Raw genomic sequence first — 22,295 nt, 5'->3', positions numbered from 1 at the left:
TTAACATAATACGAATTATTTTACTAAATTGTTTACAGCTGTTAGCAAAGTAGTGCTCTTGGCTTGGACAACCAGCTGGAAAAGATGAGTAACTTGTCGCAGTTGCCCCACCCATCCTTATTTATGTTTGAGAAGAAGAGGCAGCGCTGCTGGTATTGCCACATGGCATTATTTGAACGCAGAGAGGCTTTTTGCTTGCATCGAATGCGGAGTAAACAAAGTGCGGCGGTGTCGGGCAGGCAGAGGCAGCAGTGCTTTGCTTTAGCCACCAGAGCGAGCTGCTGCTCAACTTTTGAGCGAAGCCGGGCCCGCTCCCGCGCTGCTCCGGGAGGAGCGCTCCCGTTGGCAGCCACGCACGGGCACGGCTGGGAGCCGCAGCCGAGCAGCGCCGGCGGCCTGGCGGGGCAGGGGACAGCTTCGGAAACAGGGAGAGCTGTGCTCAATAAACACCCTCGAGGTCAGAGGTGCAGCGTGGAAACCAACCTTGCAAGAGTAGAGTAGGCTGAATGTGGAGGTTATTCTAGAAACAGGTTGGATCCTTCCCACTGTAAAGAAAAGTCTCTCCCCTTTGCTGCAGCAAGAGATTCTATGGGTAGAGTCCTGCATGACAGTCAGTCAGTTCAGGTTTGTGCATGAAAATCAAGCGTGGAGTTTGAGATTTTTCTGGCGGTTATATCAAGCGTTAGCAGAGGAGTCTGCTAATACAAGACTCTGCTAATACAAAAGCCACAGAACAGATATTAAAGCCAGCTTGAATGCCAAAGTTGGATACAGATTTACAGCTCAGCTAAAGCATATTACACTGCTATTGACTTCACTGGAATAGTATCTGTTGCTTACAAAGTCAGACAATCTTATTATACATTAACATTTTTAATAAAGGGTAAAACGGATCAAAACCTGGCTGTCAGCCATTCAATTTTACCACTAAGGCAAGTGTTTCTTTTTGGCAATTAAATGCTACTGAGCAGCAGCTCAGAAGTGCTAAGTACGGGGCCTTACATTTTATTATCCCTGCTCTTTCCCAGTGGTTACTGATTTCTGTCAGTGAACCTTTCAGAGGCTGGCCAGATTCTGATGGTTGTGATGCTTTCAGATGTTCTGGGGCAGCAAATAGTTTCCAGCTGACGTTCATCCTTGCTGATTTAATTCAATAAGGCGACCAGCAAATACAGCTAATGTTCCTATAAAACAAACTAGCATAAATATGCCAAGGAGGAGATGATCAAGCACCATTGCAACAAACTTCCATTCTTCTGCAGCCTGGGAAAGAAACAAAGGAGATGGTAAAATCTCTGCAGAGCACTGTTTGTTACAGCATTCCTGTAATTTACTGTCTTGAACAAGGGGAAGGCTCTTCCTTAAGTGTCTTTATTATTGCTATGCAAAAAAATGCTCATTTTCTTCTCAGAAGCAGGTCAGTGGTTAAGAAAGCCTAAGCAACCTAGAAATACAAGTTTCAACACTAAACTCACCAGAAACCCTGGCCATTTGCTGAACAATTTCATTTAAAAAATGTTGAAAAGCTTAATTATTAGACCAATTGTTGCTTCTGAAAGAAAGTTTAAAATCTTGAAAGCAAAATGCTTAGTTTGACCCAAATTACTTTTGTTTTTCCATTGCTTTTTTGTTCTCATGGGATAGCTAGGCAATTCCTAATAATTTAACCCTAACCCCTGCTTTCCATACACTCTAATGCCTTGTAAAACCTTCTTGGTAGCTCCATTAGTCTTTTTTCTAGTTGTGGGACACCATGAACCACTTACTCTGTACCTTTTCACTGGATGCTTTTGGTGGGAACCCGGCACAGTAAGAGCATGCAGAGTGCAAGGCACTGAGTACAGCAGGGCTCCTGATTTCCACCCTGGAACTCCACCTGAAGGAGTGACTTGTGCTGGCCTAAAGCACCTTCTGCTTGTGCCTTGGTTCTCCCACAGGTAGAAGAGGCTGTTGTAATTTATCTAGAGGACACTGACAATCACTACTGTTTTGAGGTGGCTCAGAAGCAAATGCAATGAAGTGATAGCCTTCAGAACCTTAGGTTTATTTAGGGAACTTGACTTTTGAAACCCCCTGGAAGTGATAAATCACTAGTGTCCAGATGACACAAACAGCTGGGCCCCACTTCCGAAGGGGGCACTTGCTGGTAACCTGAAGACCCTCCTTGTAAGCCAGGGAGGAAGTGGAGCCCAGAGATGTTGAAGCCACGCCAGCCCTGCTGAAGACAACAATTTGTCTGCAGAGAGGCGAAGGAGTCACGGGGAACATGAGACTACAGCCAGAGCCATTTCACATGCTCCAGGAATTTGATCACAGGAACAAACACCGTGGTGTAAATCCTGTCCATGGGAAGGAAGCACCTCCTTTTCAAGAGAGTGGGTCAAATTATTTTGTCCGAGAGCTCCCTGTTTTCAGACTAGCCTGCTGCTCAACAGGAGAGGTCTATAACCACCTAGGAAGGTGAAATACCAGGACTCAATTACCCCTGCAAAAGCTGTGTGAGCTGTGAAAGCTGAAATAAAAGAGGGGTTAATTGTACTGAATGTGCTAGAAGGAGGCAGAGCTAGGTTTTCCTAGGGAACACTGCCACGTGTGACTATATGCTTTTATCCTTCCTTTGGCTTGCAATGTGGAAAAAGTCAGTAATCAGAGTAGCTCATAACATACTTAATTTGGAGGGACTACTTGTATTCAGGAATAAAACAAAACCTTATCAAAAGTGGAAAGATAATTTGTAAGTTACATTTAACACTTCTCAGATGACACTACTAGGCTTTTGGAGTTTGCCTTGCTTCCTGGCTTTTCAAAAGCAGTAGGATTGATCTTACTACAGGGGCAAGATGCCTGAGTGAGAGACAGAAGAAATGTGTTTTGGAACTTGCTTACAGTTCTTGAAACTGGTTTCCTACTCACAGACACTCCATCTCTATGGCTTCACATATCACATAAGAAAACCTTAGCACTGACACTTTTTCCTTTTCTATTATTTTGGGAAGCCAATATTCAATTAACATCTGTGACAATTATTTGTTGCTCCTTGTTGACTCCCTCAAGGGGAGAAGACTGTTCGCTGCTAGAGCCAAACTGGGGCTTGGAGTGTTTTTGTAAGGCAGGGATATTTTGCCAAAAAAGTAAGATGTAGCAACCTGAAAGCTAGAAATGAATCATGCACAAAAAAAAGGCCTTACATTACTGGCTTCTTGGTCCGATTTCATCGTTTCTGCAATGTATTTGATTCCCTCTATAGCATTTTTCACATCTGGGTTTTTGGTAAGCGGGGAGTAGAAGTTGACAGGCACAGAACCTGACTTCCCAGAAATGTCAGAAATATCAATATCTTCTGCAAAAATATTTTTGTCTTGTTTGTCTCTTGATGGTCGTTTCATTGTAGAGAAAAACATGACGTTTGGGATTGTGTCAATAAAGATCTGAAAAGAAAGGGAGAAGATGACAGTTGCTGCTCTGTGGGGCTGTGTCACAGCTGCAGCTGTGCTGAACAAAGACAAGCCTCTCCCCTCCCAGACGCTTCCCGTGCTGGGGCTGCTGCAGATTCCCTCTCGGACTGTGCCACAGCCCACGCCTTAGTTACACCGGGGCTTTTGTCAGCTCGTGTCCCGGGGCAGAGGGAGTCCCCCGCAGGCCTGCAGCGGGTTTGCTGCCAGCCATCCCCCTGCCCTACAGCAAACATCCACACATGAGGCAGAGGGTGAAGCACATCCTCAGCTGGCACGGGCTGACAGAGCTCGAGCCATCCCATCTAACTTGAAACACATTGCCTACAAATCTGACTTGAAGAATGGACTGCAAAGAAACTCTTTGGGCTACTTAGGTTTGATTTTGCTATTATGAACGTTTGCTATACAGACATATAAGATTTACAGTAAGAGACTTGCTGCCAGAGCAATGTTAAGCGCATGCAGCATTTCCTGTTGAAATTTCCCTTCTGCAGGGGTTGTTTATGCCGCAGAGGGAATCTAACATAAGCTGTAACCTTAAAAACATAATTAGAAATACACAGAAAAACCTCCTTTCGTGTCATGGTTTAGAATGAACCCAGGCAGGCTTCAAAACAGCAAGGATTACTGAATAAATCAGATGATCTTTGATACTATCTCCCTGGCAAAGAACTTGTAATGACAGACAGCCAATTTTTTCTATGTCTTATGATTACCATTTAGACTCCTGTGCAAGGATCTCCCAAGGGCTGCAGAGCAACTGTATACTGGAAAAGTACAGAGAAGATTTTTTAGCTTTTGCTAAACCATTCTTTGCAAAATAGGATGCTGAACTCAGGTATCCCCAGTGGCCTTTGTGCTCTGCACTCATGCAGGCTGGTGGCTGGTCACTGGCAAGCAGCAGCGCCTTGCAGTCAGTGGAGAATTAGGCCAGGATACATAATTCGAGTCCAGATGGATATTTTCTTTTCCCATTCCCTACCTTTAGCTGCCCATGTTTTGTCTCATTTGTTCCCTGCAAGGCTCTACCCCAGTGGACAATTCTGTTACCTCAAGGAGCACTTTGACAATCTTGCTGACTTTATGCACAGCTAAGTAGTAAACACTGGCTCTTGTGCTCTTTAACATGATGCATTTACCACCCCAATTCTTTTTGACTTTTATTAGAAGACCTGCCAATAAAACATGGAGCATTTGGTGGAAAGCAGCCGGTGTGCCAAGGCACAGAGCTCACCTTCCTGACCCAGGGGGGCATGGTGTGCGTGCTGGGCGAGCGGTGGTGGGTGTTGATGACGATGACGGTGATGATGATCGAGGCGATGACAAACACCATGGTGAACAGCATGTACTTGCCAATCAGAGGCACTGCGCTGGAGGTGGAGGGAATCAGCTCCACGATGACCAGCAGGAACACAGTCAGAGACAGCAGGACAGAGATGCTGAGGGTCATTTTCTCACCTGTCATAAAAAAGTCCCCCAAAATCATTGCTGCTCCTATCATTCAGTACAGAGAGCATTGATTTGAGAAGCAAAATGTGGATGAGAGCTGTTCACACAAACACCTGTGTGCACTTGCAGTGCCATCATCTCTGCCAGCATCCAAAGCAGCAAGTAGGCTTGGCAAACCTGAGAGCCTAACAGCATCAGCTCCAGCACTAAGGTGGGAATTACCAGGAATGACCAGGCTGAGGTGTGGGTGCTGAATATTTTTACTTGCTAGGAGCATTTCGTGGGCTCTGCATTTTGAGCAATGCAGCATGTGCACCTTCGTGCTTGCTCCACAGCTTCCTGAGGGTTTGCTTCCCTTACTCTCTGTCTCTGGGCTGAGAGAGCAGACTAAAAGCACATCTGACATCAGGTCAGTTGCTATGCGAGATCTCCTTGCATGTGGAGGGTGTCAAAAATGAATTACAAAACATTATTCACACATTTTTTTAAATCCAGTTCAACTTTGTAGAAAGTTTTCCACTTGAAAAAATACATCAAGTATTTAATAAGAAGGGGCTTACACTGCAATTAAGTGGTATGAAAAGCTGACAGAAGGCAAAAAGAATGAAGCAGAGGAAATGGTTGCAGGGAGCATGAGTGGCTCAGCAGAGACAAAGGAGGCCAGAACAGGTCAGGATTACTCTGTGTCACACGAGGTGATGTGTGTGTGAGCAGGTAACAAGCTCTCTGCTCTGACAAAATGCAGAAGGGCCTCTGTCAGCCCTGTGTGCTCATTTTACTGCTGGACATACTAACACACTGACTACCTATGGCAAAACATAAAAATTACCCAGCTAAATCTTTAGTTTGCGTAAGTTAACTGGACAGCTAGTCAGCAATTTCTGTGGGAAAGCACCCCCATTTATTTATATCAATAGTTTCAGTTTTCAGCACTTATCCTTTCTTTGCAGAATATTTAAAGCCATTACTTTCAGTGGAAATGTCCAGTTTTAGCATGCACTGGCCTTCAAGTTGGCTGATGGTTTCAAACACTGTGAATTTCTCAGGAATTTCTTAGAAGAGCAATTTCTATGGAAGTAGAACGAATAAACTTACATACCTGAATCTGTGGGTAGGTAAAAAACGAGCCCTGTTAGAAAGGAGAAGAGCAGGCAGGGGATGATGACGTTGACAATGAAGTAGAGGGGCAGGCGTTGCATGAGGAAGTGGTAGGTGATGTCCAGGTAGGGGGTGTCAGGGCAGCAAGCGTAGTAAACCCAGTGCTTCCAGCCTCGGTAATCCTTCATCACCCACTCCCCGCTCTCCATGAAGTTACTCAGGTCTGGACGATCACTCTCCTGCCAGCAAAACATCCAACAAATTCTTAACACCAGGTATTCTGAACCAAATCAAAACTTAGTAGGTTTGGCTCAGGAACAGGATTCCAAATAACTCATGCACTTTGTGGGGGTTTTTTGTGAGTAAACAGCTCTTGTCTATGGTCTTTTTCCTTAGAATATCAGCCTCTACACAGCATTCAACTGAATATTTTACAGAAACAGTCAGGGATAGTAGACTGAAAAAATTTTACAGTTAGGAGACATAAATGAGGGGACAGGGAAGGAGTCTTTGGCAGTGGAAAGTCATGAGCAGAGAAAATATACCCCCTCAAAAAAATTCTAAACCCGAGAAAACAAACAGAAGCAGGACATACAGCACCATAAAAAGTGGTGCAAAGCTGCCAGAGGACAGACAGGAGACTGTTATGGCACAGGAATAAATATGTAAGAAGAATTTAGGAGCCAAACCAGGAAACCTTGTGTTAGATCTACAAATGAGAATTTTCTCTTTTACAGGTAGGGGCTGCTTGTTTTTCCTGTCAGAACTAGGTCATATTCCATTCTAAATCTGAGATTTCTCTTAAAAACACGTACAGGCCTTTGCTGCTTTTTCCAATTACAGACTCCTTGCTTACCGGGTTGATAACAACCATTGTGCCATCATATGTCCAAGTTCCCAACTTCATACTGCAGTTCTGCTGGTCAAATGGGAAGTGTGTGACTATAATTTCACAGTAACTCTTAAAAATGGCTGGTGGTGTCCAGGTGATCCGACCTGTGTGCTCCAGAAGGACTTTGGTGTATTTTACAATGGCAAAATCCCCATCTGCACTGCAGAAGGAACAAGGACATTGAAAGCAATATGGGCAGCATAATCAACAGAGTCACAAAAGGATTTCTCTGGCTGCGGGTCAAACGATGCCCCAGTGCCTGCTCCTGGAGAAGCTTACCCTGAGGAATTGGACCCAGTGGAACAGATGTCATGGGAAAACTGTCCCACTGGGGTGGTGCCACAAGGCAGAGCTCCTCCCCACTCCCTCCCTCCCTCCCTGAGCAGCTGGCACCCCTTACTTGTTGTAAAGAACAAGGTCTGGCCGCCAGATATCATCTGAGGGGATGCGGATTTTTTTTACACCACCGTAGTCATCTGGATTCCATCTGAGGTTGACGTCTGTCCATTGCTAAAGAGGGAAGATTTCAGCCCCTGAGAGCTTCTCCCAGCACTGGGGTTAGTTTGAGTACTTCCCAGAAACAGCTCCTCCCTTGCTTTGGGATATGCAGGTAAGCATAAACATATGGCAGTGTGTTTATGCTCATTTTTTACATTAACCTATACCCCAGCTCATTTTTTACATTAACTTATACTTTGGTTTAAGAAGCTTATTTAAAAAAAACCCCAAAACTCCAAAAGAAAATAATATAAAGATATCAGAAGCATACTGTTTGAAATACAACCCCAAAAGCTTTTCTTAAAACTCCTAGCATCTAGAGCACTTTATTCTTTAGATCTCAGTAAGAAGAAATGCTCTGCTGTCTGACCCACCTCTCCAAGCTGCCCCCAAAGGTATGAGAGTGTAGTTAATTCCTGATTGTGTCGAGTGCATTTATTTGAATTAGATGGAATGGTTAAGAATATTTGGCCTTACCTGTTTCAGGCGCACATTGGTTGTCACAATCTGATTTACTTCATCCTTAAAAAAAAAAAGGAAAGGGGAAAAAAAAAAAAGCAGGCAGTATCAGCAAGCATCAAGATTACAGGATACAAATTGTTTCCTTAGAAAAACACCACCATTTGGCACTATCACATGAGCCAGTGGCTCAACACTGCCCGTGTCCATAGCGTACCACGCTGATGAGCTGGATGAGCTGCAGCCCCACGGTGACAACGACGGCGTCCCGATGGTCCTCCACGGGTCGCACCACCTTGTTGTAGTTACTGAACAAGTGCTCCACCAGGCGAGTCTCATCCTCATAGCCCAGGGCCAGCCCGGCTGCAGAACAGTCAGAAAGGAGAACAACGGTCAGAAGGGGCAGGGAACAGGCCAAGCACCATCAGTCTGAGGCTGGCATGGAGGAAGGGCTGCCAGGCAAGCTGCTGGTGGGGGATAATAACACCAAGTCCTCCCTGTGACAATGGCCTCCCACCAGGAGATGAACAAATGCAAACAGGCAGGATCATGGACATCAGACTGAACATTAGGAGTCTTCCAGCCTGAAACTGTGCTAACATGGGCAGGTAAACACAGAAAATGTCCAGTCTCAGGGGTTTCTCATGTTGCCTTTTCCACCTTCAACTCCACAGACCTGGCTGTGACACTGACATTAAAGGTGAGGGCCAAGCACACCAGTCACGGAGAAGGCATCGCCATCCCCACTCCTTGCATCTGCAATCTAAGTGGAACAAGAGCTCCTCTCCACAATGGGAGTTGCTCGGGTTGTGCAGGTGGTGAGAGAAGGAAACCACTCGCTGTGTGGGGTAGGTCCATGGACAGCTCTGCCCACAGGCTGCCCAGCATGACTTGGCTGTGCTCTGCCAAAGAGCCTTGAAAGAAAAATTTCTCAAGTGAAAATGGCAGGGAGCAGCCCTGTTCCAGTGGAGCCTTCACAGTGCTGTGCATGGCACTGCAGTGCCAAGGAGCAAGGGCACTGGAAACAGATGGGCCCTGCCTCCAGAGAGCCTGGGGCAGGGGAAGCAGGCACACAATGCCCTCAGATTGTAACTGCTTCAGTGCCACAGGGCAGGAAAGCAAATGGAAGGGGTGCCTGGGGGTGTTTCTGTGTTTCCCCTCTTAAAGGTAGTGAGAGGGAACAGAAGAGTTGAGCCTCACTGCAAACATTTTTGGCAGATTGCACCCTCGTCTCCCACTCTCTGTTGAATCCTGGGCCACAGAAGTCAACAAGAATTTTGCTGCTGACTCCAACCTAAGCTAGGATTTCTGCTGGTTTCCTAACTGACTTTTCATCAACTTCTTTTACATAGCTGATCTGAGATTGCCAAGCATTCTGCCTTGGCCTTGTCCTTCCATAAGATTATATTAAAATACTTGGATGCCAATCAGAAAAGCTGTCTGTTGCAGACAGACACTGTTTGCTTCCTCTGCCAGGAGGCTGAGCAAGGGTAGGCAGGAGGCATCTTTCAATTTTTAAGTTATGATTACAGCATCACATAATTGAAGCTCTATGCTTTATTAACACAATTAAAATCCTTTCACATTTGCTCCTTTCTGGTGTAGCTTGGTAGGAATTTAGTATACTGCTTGAATTTTCTGAAAAGCTTTTAAGATCACAAATATTTATTCTTTTAAGGGACAGTTTAAAAAGAATTAGTTCTGTACAACACATGCAGCTGCCAATCAATTCTACCTCCTTGTCAGTCACCCCACAACTTAATGAAACTTTTTGTAATGATTTTTCCCATTCCAAGTCATGCTTACTAGATCCTTTCCCATATTCTGAAATACAGGTAGCACTAAGGCAAACGGGAGCATGAAAAAAAGATTGCAGAAACAAAACCAATTAAACATGAACTTCTCCACTCAAAATGTCTGGTGCCTGAAATTACAAATATCTGAGATGCTACTAATGCACCCCAAAGCTTTCTTCTAAACGATTAGGTGTGTTCATAAAACCTTACCAGTGGGACAGGCCCCTCCTGGAACACATCCTTGCTCGTGCTGATGTATATGCAGAGCCCTGGAAGGAGACACCCCCCCTTCAAGGCATCAGCTGGAACAGCTTACCTGTGCAGATGAGGAGGAGGAGTACACAATGGACCTTCACCATCCTCTTGCCTCAGTCATACAGATGGAGGCACGCACAAAGCACCTCTGAGTCTCTTCAGAGAGGACTGTGCTGCCTCACCAGGGTGCTGCCAAAGTACACCCAGCAGGGTATTGCTTTACAGCACCTGTTCTGGGAATGACAGCTGGGGGCCCCTGCCCCACCGCCTGGAAATGGGAGCACAGTGTGCTTCACCCATCAAATATCTTCTGTGGTTTACAGAAGGTCACTTTTCTTCTAAGTATCAATGTGGTCTGTGACTTACTAAACAAATACACACACAAATAAACTAAGAAAGAATTATCTGTAAGTAACTGAACATCTTGGTGAGATCTCAGAAGCTTTTTGTGAACAGAGCAACTTGCCAGGTTTAAGGTTTTGTTTCTCTGAGACAAAACAGAGCACAGTCACTAATTTCTGATACACCCCCACCAGTGTACAGACAGCATGCTGGGAGGAGGCTGCTCCCCTGGCCTCACAGAGGGATGGGAAAGCTTTGAAGTAAACAAATATTCTCAAGAGGGATCCATCTCCTTGAGTCTACCAGGACTCCCTGGTATAGTCCCCACCTTGGAAGGTATTAACTAAGTAAGAGAAGACACCCCACCCTCCTGCTGCCACCTCTATACTTGGTGGATTGAGAAAATCAAGTGGTAGAAACATTACTAGTTTGTTTCTACAGCAGGGCAGATCCAGTGGATTTCTGAAGAGAATGCAAGTGCTTGCTCTTTATTGCCATAAATCACCTGTAAAAGAGGGGAAAAGTGATATGTTTGGTAATAATACTAAGTCATTCAGGTTAGCAAAGAAAACAAGAAACAGTGGAGATTTTATATATATATATATATATATAAATAAATAAAAAATATATATACACACACATATACACACACACACACACCTATCTACCTCATATATACATGATTATCTACTCTGAGCTCAACAACATCACTCAGGAACAAAACCTTGAGAGAGATAGTCCTGTGAAGTGTTCAGCAGCATAGGAAAAGCAAGCCCATCAGTTTCCAGGACAGGAGATGAAGCAAAAAGGAAAGATGCCACTATAGATCTGTGAATGTTCTTTGCAGTTCAGGTCATCTGGTTTCAAAAGACTTGGAAGAGGCCCAGGAGAAAGTGACAACAACATCCACAGTGCAAATTGGCTTCTGTACCTGGAACAGATAAAGAGTATGAACCATCAGTCTGAAAGCAAGACAAAGAACTTTGGTAGGGTCTGTAAAATCCCACATGGTCTGGAGAAGGCAGATTTGGATTCACTTGCTGTCCCCATGCAAAATAGTAGGGGGTATTGAGGTAAAATTAGAGTTGTCCAGCTTAACCAAGACAGCTCTTCACAGAGCATGTCTGCAGTGGAGTTGGGTGCCACAGGAGCGTCTGTTTGCAGAGGTCTATCTCTGTTCAGAAAAAATAGTCTGCTAAATAATTTTATACTATTGAATGTACACACACACACACACAGACACACACTCTCCCCCTAAGAATTCTGTCACTGAAGTCCCAGAGTCACAAGCCTCAGGACTCTGGGGTGGTGTCCTGGGGATAGATTGCCTGATGCTAATGGTGTTCTTGCATTTTTCTCAGGCAGCTGCCTTGTGGAGATAGGACATGGCTCTGGGTGACCTGCCACAGCCATTCTTACACAGTGTTCCAAATTCCCTTTTCCAGAAAGCATTCCCCATAAAACCCTTCCTTAGTTTTGCCTCTGGGTGACACCAGAGGTATTTTCTATTTCTGCTGGATATCCTTTGTGCTGTCTGCCAGCTGGCTTGGTGTTTCATGCTGGATGCCTTTATTATTATTTTAATTATTTTTTAATCGCTTTCCCTCACCCATCCCCCTCCACTAAGCATCCAGCCTTTGGCATTTACATTTATCCTCCAGTACAAACTCTCCATCTACATAACTCTGGCCTGGTTCCTGGCCAGCAGCTCCCATTGTTGCAGAGATCTTATTTCAGACCTGCGTCTGACTGCTCCCAGCCTTTATCCCAGGCCAGCAGCTGCCGTGGAGATACAATTGCATGGAGGCATTGTGGGAATGCTGACCAGGGCCCTCCGGATCCTCTCACAGTCCCAAAGCATTCCTGCCCACCCCAGCAGGGCTGCCAGGTTGGCTCCAAGACGGATGAGTGTTAGCACACGCTGGCACACGACAGCTCTTGTCTAACAGAGGTGTCTGTCCCTCCTGACAGGGTCTGTCCCTTGGAGCTGGCAGGGTGCAGAGGGTGTGGGGGCCCCAGCAAGTCTGCAGCCCCAGCAAGGGGTTGTGGTTCTTGCAGCTGCCCCAGCCTGGGAGCCAGCCTCCCCCGCTGGCTGGAAGTCAGCGCTCCTGTTGGAAGAGGAAGGAGCAGGTATTTGGAGAGGGCCTTTGGGGAGCAGCAGCCTGGCTGTGAGAAATGTTCCCTGGCAGAGGCACAAAGCCTTTTACCTCGCAAAAAACCCAAGGCAACCTGAGCTACTGCAGTTAAATATGGACAGAGAAGTGAATGCTGCTTGTTGTTCAACTAGGGAATGTGACCCATCATGACCGAGGTGAAAAAGCAAGGGAAGGGGCTGAGCTACTCTGAATGCCTGAATTTAATCAGTTGCTAGGATAGGTATTTTTCTTTTTTCCTTCAGAGTAGTCAGCGAATTTTTTGACAAATGTTTCTTTCCCACACAAAAATCCCTTTTAACATCTATCTTGACTGCAACCTTTTCAGCTTGTTTTTATGAGCCCCCTCCCCATCCTTCACACAAACCCACTACCCTCCATAGTAATGGCAGACCAGCCTCATTCAGATGGATTGGAAAGCAGCAAACTCACTGCTTGCTGGATGTAGGGCATGGCTCCTTCCATCCATGTATGAGGAACAAGCCCTGCAAGGGCTCCTGCCCAGGGGAAGGCAGCTGTGAACCAATATTCCTGCAGGTAAGGAGCTTTGGCAGAGTGGCACTGCACAGACACGGGCAAGGTGAGCAGAACACTTAATGCTTTGGACAGAGTGAGGAATACAAGGTGCTAACTGAAATTTCTGTCACAGAACTGCATGCAGAAAGGCAATGCCCGATGGAAGAGAGCCGGTGCCAGAGGCTCCAGCAGACACACGGACAACAGGGCCTGTGGGAGGGTGGAGGTGCTGAGAAGCAGAAGCAAAACTAACCAAAAGAACAGAGAAAGGTTAGAGAGTACATCAGGGAAATTAAAGGAACGAAAGCTTGAAAATAATAGCACTGTCCAGCAGTTTTAGCTTCAGTTTTCAAATGCAGTATATGCCTTTATAAATGCACTTTTGTATCGGGAAAATGGCATTGCTGGCGGCAGTAGATGATGGCAGCACTGAGTGAGGCAGATGGTAGACCAGTATTTGTGAGTTTGCCATGCGCTCGTTCCCAGATTTCCCCGCTTACATCATGGCACACGTTCCCGCTGGATCCCGGCCGCTCGGCTCCACGGCCGCCAGATGGCAACAGCTGGATGAGCGATGAGCCGCACACGGGGGCGCGACCGCGAACCGTCCCCGGCAAGAGAAAACGGGGAGCAAACATTTTCAGAGGAAATTCACAAGGAATTAATGACAGTCTTGAGATGCTGTACTTACCCGGTTTCTTCCAGTGCCCATAGGAACATGCTCAGCATTAATGTACATGTCAGAACATATTGATAAACAAGATTAAATTCCTCAAACCAAGAAATCCAAAGTTGCAGTTTTCCATACTCAGACACATCTCCACCAACCCACAAAAATGTTTTATCACCACGGATGTTTGTGGCAAGTTTGGTTACAGCAGATATTTTCTCTGTTTTCTATTACATCACCCAAAGGAATTGAAAATACCAAAAACTTGCTCAAAAGTCGTGATCTTAAACTCTGCAATTACAGAGCTTTCATATTATGGCAGAGACATGGTGCACAATTACCTAATCTGAATGATGCCTCTGGAAAGAAAATAAGAACTTGAATCTGGAAAGAAAGAGAAGAACAAGGAAAAGGCCCCCAGTCAAACAGGGAAACCAGAGCCACAAAAGACATCATTAGATGTCTCAAGTGTAAATCTAATGCAAGTGAGAAGAGACACTGCTCACCTTTAAACTGGCACTGGTCCTCATGGTCACACTTCTCAGACAAAGGACACTGTCAACAGAGGCTTATTTACCCACTTTGGGCAAGGCAGTGCCCAAGGCAGCAAGAATGAAGACAGGAATAACAGAAGACAGAATCAGGAGATGTGACAGGCACAAGCTGAGCAACCACAAGATGTCCAAGACATCAGTAAGCAGGCTGCAGTGTCACACTGCCTTTTTGTTATGGACATGCCAGGAAACCAGTCCTGGAGCTGAACAAAGTTACTGGATAGAGCAGTGGCAAATTTAGCTCCAGCTGACATCCCTGACATGGTATCCTCAGGCTCCCATCCAAATAAAGGCTTATCTCTGGGGCCAAGGTGAGCCATGCTGGAGAGGCAAACAAGAAACAGAAGAGGACAAGTCCATGAGCAGTGAGGTCTGCTCTGCCCTGCTCCTGTGGGCTGCTCTGTCAGCACAGCAGCCTGTGTGACCATGCCAGAGCACTGGGGACAGCAGAGGAGCAGCTTTGCTGGTCCATCTCCTCAGGAAGAGTTTCCTGAATGGCAGGACTCCTGAGCTACTCTGCTTCCATGGTCAGGAAAATCTCATTAACTCTCAGAGGCAGCTAGGGGACACTTGTGTTTATTTTATTCAGCACAGGCTGAAAAATGCCCTCATATGGCACAGACCACTGCTGCTACCTGTTCTGAACTTTGTCTGCAATCACCAGCCATGAGTTTTCTCTCTGCAGCTGCAAAAAAACTCCACAAAACACAAAAGTCTGATAGTAAAACTGGGCAGAAAGGATGGCCTGGATGTCAAAGCTGGGAACCAGTTCTGCTGCATCCTGAGGCAGCAGGATGTAGAGACATCCAAAGCAAAGTCTAAATGAGTGTTAGGCACCCGAGTGCTCTCCGAGGAGTGTCTGCTTCTGGAGGTGACATTCTTATCTTTTAAGTGCATATTCAGATGCTATTTGTAAGTGTATGATTGAGTTACTGCCGGTGCAGAAAGTGGAGCTCAGCATTACCTGACTTCTGGAAATACAGGTATCATATCCCTGCCCCATTCCATACAGGGAGTGGGACCACAGGAGCATTTAGCCTGAAGTGTTTCTCTGGATGCTCACATTTACCTGTTTTAATACACATGTCTGTTTCTAAAGGCAGATGATTCTCCACTGGAGTAACTGCAGAGCAGGCTGTTCAAGTTTAGCTTCACATAAAAGCTGCTGGTTCAGCTCCCATGAGGTCTGACATATTTTGGACACTGTTCCATAGTTCAGAGTTTTCCTGAAGGCATTTTGAGAAATAGCCAGGGGAAAGAAGAGGTGGCAATGCAGGATTGTTTTAATGCTTAAAGCTGCTGCCCAGGTTGACACAGGCCCTTCTCTGCTGCCCACAAGGATATAATTGACTACAACCCTTCTGCAATGTCATCACTCCCAAACACAAAATAAATCCTGAAACATGGGGCACACATTCCCCATATAACCCCAGCTATGGGAGGAGAGCATAAATATCCCTCTGGATGTCACCTGCTTCCCATGAGGCTGCAGTGCCATGGTGAAAGGCAGACATGCTAAACCCTCCCACACCAGACCTGCAGTGTGTACAACTGGGATCCACTTCTGGGATCCTGTGAGAGCCTCAGGGTGCCTGCCTTCGGGGTGCAGGTTCTCTCATTGCTGGTATGATCTGGATAAACACACTGAAACAAGTTGGGTTTCTTTTTAATTCTGCCAGTAAGCTGAGTGGCAAAGGCCTCTTCCTCCCCGCATGGTGCTTCCCCTCCATAAGCTCTCACTGATCCTAGAAAACCCCACAGATCCCTGCAAAGCATCCCTCTCACCTGGGGCTGCAGTGTTTGCCTTCAAAAAGTCAACATCTACCTCACTGGGCTACCTGAGCTGCAGAGTGTTTTAAAGCAGGAAATGCCACCCTCCAGCCATGCTCCCAGGGACAGATTTCTACTCCTGCACATGACACACTTGGAATTGTTGATATGTGCTTTACCCAGGACTGACCTCATGCCAAATACTCGCTTTTATTGCTTATGCTGGGATCTTTGCCAACATACACAGAATTTTCTTGGTAATTAGTGGAAAATACTGACTTCTGTGGCTCCTGGTGTGTAGCTCTCACCTATCACGAAAAATTTATTTTGCCTCCTTGGCAGCCTGCAAGATCTTGGCTGTGTTAGACAAAAGGGAGCTCACAAGCTTCTGTTTACAATTGATGAAACAGAAAAACAAAAATACACCCTAAACTCCAGAAACACCTTCAGAGTGACAACTGGGTCCCTGCAGGAGGGTGGGGGCTGCCAATGGCAAGGCACAAATGGCTGGGACATTGAGCACCAGGCAGGAGTCAGGGGTGGCTCCTGCTCCTCTGACAGCCCCACAGATTTTACTCAGCATTTCACATGAAGACAAATTCCAGATTTCCCTGCTCACCAATATTTGGGATTTGACAGGAGTTCAAAACAGCATACTCAAGGCAGTGGGGGGAATATCTTGGTAAACACACTCCACAGCAAGGGGAGCAATGTGAGTGCAACCCAGGCTGTGCAGAGCCAGAGGAGCAGCCCCACAAGAGAAACTGGCACTGAAACAGTTCAGTTCAATGAGCCCTAAAGTCTGGGTTATGGGTCAGCCTGATTGTGAAGTTCATCCTCCTAGCAGACAAAGGCTACCTCTACACTGACTTGTCACACAGCCCTGGAGCTTGCACACTGCCTGTGCTCACCCATGACAGGTTTCAGCACTGAAGCTCAGCACAGCAGTGGTTTGTGCTGTGAGCAGCTCAGCAGTGTCCAGATGATACAAATGCAGCATCCAGCCCAACCACGCTGCCTGCACTAAAAAGAATATTCCATGTGACCAATTCCCTTGGTCACTTTTCCTGACTACTTTAGGTAACCAACTCTGAAAACTTTTAATCTTCCCTTTCTTCTCTTTCTGTGTCCCCTGCCCTGGCAGGTCACTGGGCTGGTCCTGGGGAGGCTGCTGTGCTGGCTGCTGGCTCTGCAGGAGGGTTGTGGCAGCAGCAGCAGCCTCATCCTTCACTGACACTGTCAGCAAACTGCCCACAGCTCAGCTGTGAGGCTGAACCTGACATCAGAGCTGCAGGGCAAAAAGGGAACATCACTGGGGGTTTGCCTCCCACCAAGAGAAAGAGAATGGCAGATTCCTCCTAGTGCTGGGGGAGGTTCACAAACCAGGAATGGACACAGGCCACTGAACAAGCCAGTCCCCACCTGTGACTCCTCCTGTAGCTTCCCCCACTGCCAATACCCTCTCCAGTCAATGCCAACTCACTTTGCTGCAGCTCCAGACCAGCCCTTCTTGATTTACCCTAGAGAGAGAACTTCAAAGTAAGCTGTGGACAGGCCACAATTCTTCCTTCACTGAGGGGGCATGAAGGAGCTGTAGAGACTCAGCATTGCACTGTATTTGAAATGATTGAGAAGAGGGAGCATTTGGATTGCTGAGCAGGGACTGCTGGGCTCTGGGATTTTTTTGAACACAATTTAAACCCAAGGTACCCACTGTAGTGTAATACATTTGGAAATGATGCCTTTTCTCCAAATGGCAAGAAGAAGTACTTCCAGGAGAAGCTCGCTGTTTTCCATGAGGAAGGGATTTGCAAATGTCAATGCAACTGACCTTGCAACAGATGTTGCACCTCCTCACATCTATTTCATTATTGGCCTCTGCCTACTTTAAATAAAAGTACTCAGCTGGACTTCAACCCTCCCTTTCTGTGAGGTATCTTGTCCTGCACCACACTGGTGGTGTCTAACTCACCTTGCAGCAATCCCAGTCTACCTGAATTCCAGCAGTTTAGTGGAAGATGTCATATGAGAGTTGTTGCCTGCTATAAACAACATATGTCCAGCATCACGATGCTGGAAAACATGAAGGGGGATAAAAGAACAGATAACAAATTAGAAGACTCTCTCACATTCCCCTTTTTGAGAACAGAGCAGGTGCTGGATTTGAGCAGTGAGCAACAGCATGGTGCTGTGTTAAGTTCTTTTGAGTTTAGTGAGTGATCCTTCAAGCAAGCTTTAGGATACACTACCTTATGAATATTAATCTATAGAATGAGTAATTTTAATAGTTGGACAATCCTATTTGCATTAGAGACAGAGTTAGTAATGAGTCATAAAAAAAGAGGCAAATAAAAAAAGCTTAGCATTCAATCTCTAGGCTCGGTAGCAAGAAAGAAAAATTACAGGCAACATAGTGCTTGAAAATAAATCCTGGTTGGCTGCCAAATATATATTTCAAAATAAGGCCTAATTGCCTCAGGAAATACATTATTCAAAGGGTCCCAGAGGCCTAAGAACCATTTGCTCCAATGACCAAGGCAGAGTACTGATCAACACCTGAGTAATGTAAGGAGCTATACATGTCCTTGAGACAAAATATATGAGAAATACAAAAGGACATCTAAATAAAAGCTCTTAAACAAGTTCCTTGAGCAGCTTACTGACATCACTCTTGGGACAGATCAAAGAATAATGTTACTCTGACCACGAAGCCAGCAACAGACATTTGATAATCACTGAATCATGCTGTCCAAAATGAGATTCAGCAGGAGGCATCAAGGAGAGTACCTCTGTGGTGTGGCCCAGACCATGGAGAGACAGTCAGGCCAGTCTGGAGAAATGATCAGGTTATGCAAGGGCTCTGGTGAGGAGCATAGCTCCAAATGTCCATCACTAAGGCAGGGGAAGGATGTGCTGAAAACTGAAGAAGAGCTGGACCCCTCAATGCACAGGTAAGGCTTCCTCCTGTCAGTGCCCCAGCCTGGGGTCCTGGGAGCCAGCTGGAGGCAGAGCTCAGGGCACCAAGCAGTGCTGGGCTGCAGGGGGGACCCTGCCCTGGGGAGGTTTGCTGGGGCAGGGGCAGTGCCACCCCAGCCCCTCACTGTCACTATAGGACACAGAACAACACAAGGGCACACCGCTGCTTTTAAGGTGAAGAAATGGGAAGTTTATTTTCTAACATTTATAGTTTTCCAAAAGTGACAGTGGATTGGAGGGTGAAAGTGCCACCTCCCCAGTGACACTGGACAAACTAACAGTCTATCAAATTTCTCTTCTTCCATAAAAGAATGCAAAACAATAAGTTATTTACAGAAAGTGTGTGAGAAAGTTTGCTACAAGAATGTAAATATCAGAAGGCTTAGAAAATCTTAAAAAATCAAAGCAACACCTCACAGCCCTCTGCTGGGCACAGGGCCCCTGCCCTTGGCTTGCAGCCCTGCCCAGAGCACCAGGCTCTCTCCTTGCCTTGCTGGTTTGCTCAGCAATCCCTTTGATGCACACACATGTCCTGGCCCTCCTCCCCATGTGTTACATAAGCTTCCTAGGGCTGAGGTGTAGTTGCTAAGCAGTAATTCTGCACGACTAAAAAAGAAACCCATGATCGCTAGGTTCACTAAATGTTTTTTTTCCCCAACTGCAATATAATTATAGCTATAATAAAAACATTGCAGAACATTCATCAGCATGCAAAAATTAGGTCAGGAACAAAGTGAATACATCATATATGCCTTTTAGAAACCTTTTTTCCTTCCTTTGCCATTGGAGGGGGAAGGACCAGAAAAGTTTGTTATTGTATCGAATCATAAATAATGGGATTCTCCATCCTGTCAGCTAACCTGACATTAGCAGTAGCTCGTGTTCTTCTTTCAGGAGGCAGCTTGCTTCCCCCTCACAGAGCTCTCCTAAAGCCTTGCCAGAGGTTCCCTGCACACAGTGTTTTCCCTGAGCTCTGCAGTCTGAAATGGGGATGCCCACACATCCCTCCAGTGGGGAGCTGTAGTTTAATCCCTTTTCCCCATCTTCTTCTGTGTCCAGCTGCCCTTGACAAGGTGCTGCCAGAGAGCTGGCTGCAGTGTCTGTGCCCAGCTGTCCACACGTACCTGCAGCACCGAGACAGCTCTTACTCCTCATGGAAATCAATTCCTTCAGAGAACAAATCCACTTGGTGATAGCCTTGCTTCTCATAGACCTAGATTATTTATTCTATTGTCACTTAACTAATACAAATATTAAAAATACCTGCTTTCTGTGTTCAATTAAAAAAATCAAATAAATGGAACTCAAATCATGCAATTTGCTTGTATGCCCATGCAAACCAGCCCACCTGCCTGGTTACCTGGTTAGCAAAAAGAAATTTCAAATTCACTGCAGACAATTTTTTTTCTGCACTACCTCTGTAAAAGATTACCACTCAGGAAAGATCAGTTTCATTACAATAGCAAAAAAACCAAGACTAAAATGGAGGCTTTTGCCTACACACTTAATAAAAAATTGCAATTAAAGAGAATAAAGGAAAGTCACTGCATACAGATTCCTGGGATTCCAAGTCAAGAAAACACTTCATTGACTGTTGGGGTCCTGCATCCCACATTCCTGACCATAACACAACACGTGGCCCACATGCTCAGATCCAAGAGACCTGCACTCTGTAGGGGCAGCTCTGTTCCACGTGGGCTGAGCAGGGTGCCTGGCACACAGTGTCAGCCCTCATCAGTTGAATATTGATATTATCTCGTGTTGAACACACTCTGAAGCTGTTTCATCCCCTGGCATGCAGATTCCTTCACAGCCCATCAGAAAGTGAGGCTTGGAGAGAGCAGAGGGTGTTGGTGCCAGCAGGGCCTGGCTGCCTGACCCCGGGTCCTCTGCTGCAGCTGCTGCCACCACTCAGGGGCAGCAGGGAAAAGCTCCATTGCTTGACATGGGTTTTTGGAGGGTGGTTCTATGGGTGTGGGGGGTTGTAGGGCCTTTGCTTGCTCTGGCTTTGGGTTTTTTGTGTATTGTTTGGGTTTTTTGTTTGTTTTTCTCTTTCAGCAGTGGCTCCCCATTTAGGTTTTCCTCCTTTCCTGCAGAAACTTCCATTATAATAATCACTTGTTCAACTGTGCTTGAGAGGGGGCATCTCCTGCAGGAGGCTCCCTAGTAGCTAACAAACCTTGTTTGCCCCCGCGGTGTGCACTGACCATCCCCAGAGCAATCTAGACTTGCTATTTTCGGCAGTCTTTTCTCTCCCTGATCCAGCTGTCGGGGCACCTCTGCTTCCAAAGGCACCTGAAAGCGCCTGCAGGGCAGCAGCTGTGTCAGCAGCACCGACAGGGAGAGAGAGGCTGGCTATTTCACACCAGAAGAAAAGGCGATTATCCCGATCACTGCCATTTACTGTGTGCTTCCTGCCACACGCTCTAGAAAGGGCAACCACAGCCAGCTTACTAGCTGCGAACAAGAGCTGCCTTTTGCTCGGGTGAGCCGAGGGCTCCTCTGGCTCCCAAGGACACGGAGTGCCAGCACCAGGGCTGGAACCGCTGGGGACAGCCCTGCCCCGGGGACAGAGCCCTGCCCCGGGGCGCTTTGGCAAGGGGATGCTGGTGGCACAGCTGGCTGTGACTGCCCCAGCCGTCAGGGCAAGTACAGCACGGGCACTGCAAACTCTGCAGTGCAATCCCCCCCAGCATTTCCTGGGAGAACATCCCTTCTCCTGGTCACAGGGTGAGGACACCTGAGTGCTGCCACAGCCGGGGCTGAGAGCTGAGTGCAGTGACAGGACAGGGCACAGGGCCAGCCAGAGCCACTGCAAGGGATCCCCAAGGGCATGCAGGAGTGATGGATGGCCTGAGGAGCCACCCAAAACACAGGGCACAGTGAGAAAGTGCATCACAAAGTGTCAGGGCAGCAGCAGGAGATACAGCATGTTTAGGAGTTGGTTTGGAGCAAGGCAGTGGTGAACATGTGCGGCTGCTGGAGTGCAAGGCAGATGTGACTGAGCAGCATGTGGGCCACTCCTTTTGGGCTGGGGGGAGGCAAGGCTACGGTCAGAGACATAAAGTTTTCCATCTGTTGCAGTTCATTGCCATAAATAAAGTGATAATGTGCACTAATTAGTACAGGAATGATAACAGCAAGCCACTTTCAATACAACAGATGATTGAAAAAAACCTCAAACTAAACCATACTTTAGATTCCCTCAAAACTTCCCCCATTCTGCCTCCCTAGCAGCCTCCAGCCCAGAGCAGCATTCCTCACACACTTACCTGTGTACATCCCCAGGTTCACCTTTTCCTCCCTGGGATCCTTCAAGCCCCAGTTCAGGAGAGCTGCAGAAGAGCCACCACCTCACCTCTCCTCACCTCTCCTGGCCAGACAGGCAAGGCAGGGTGGGATGCAATGAGGC

At 46.6% G+C, this 22,295-nt stretch overlaps 1 protein-coding gene across 1 annotated transcript; it reads right to left on the bottom strand.

Moving 5' to 3' along the window:
• Nucleotides 1-399: 399 nt before the first annotated feature.
• On the bottom strand, nt 400-10,019 carry CHRNA1 (cholinergic receptor nicotinic alpha 1 subunit). Its single transcript, XM_036386752.1, has 9 exons — nt 9,964-10,019; nt 8,069-8,214; nt 7,870-7,914; nt 7,295-7,404; nt 6,859-7,054; nt 6,004-6,241; nt 4,690-4,913; nt 3,189-3,428; nt 400-1,263 (listed from the first exon to the last, which is right to left on the bottom strand). Exons 1-9 carry the CDS (start codon nt 10,004-10,006, stop codon nt 1,132-1,134), a joined length of 1,374 nt encoding a protein of 457 aa, XP_036242645.1. The 5' UTR covers nt 10,007-10,019; the 3' UTR covers nt 400-1,131.
• Nucleotides 10,020-22,295: the final 12,276 nt, after the last annotated feature.

This window comes from Molothrus ater, chromosome 7, assembly GCF_012460135.2.
Source record: "Molothrus ater isolate BHLD 08-10-18 breed brown headed cowbird chromosome 7, BPBGC_Mater_1.1, whole genome shotgun sequence".
In the NCBI taxonomy this organism is placed as follows: Eukaryota; Metazoa; Chordata; class Aves; order Passeriformes; family Icteridae; genus Molothrus; species Molothrus ater.
This window is presented reverse-complemented; position numbering and strand designations above follow the sequence as displayed.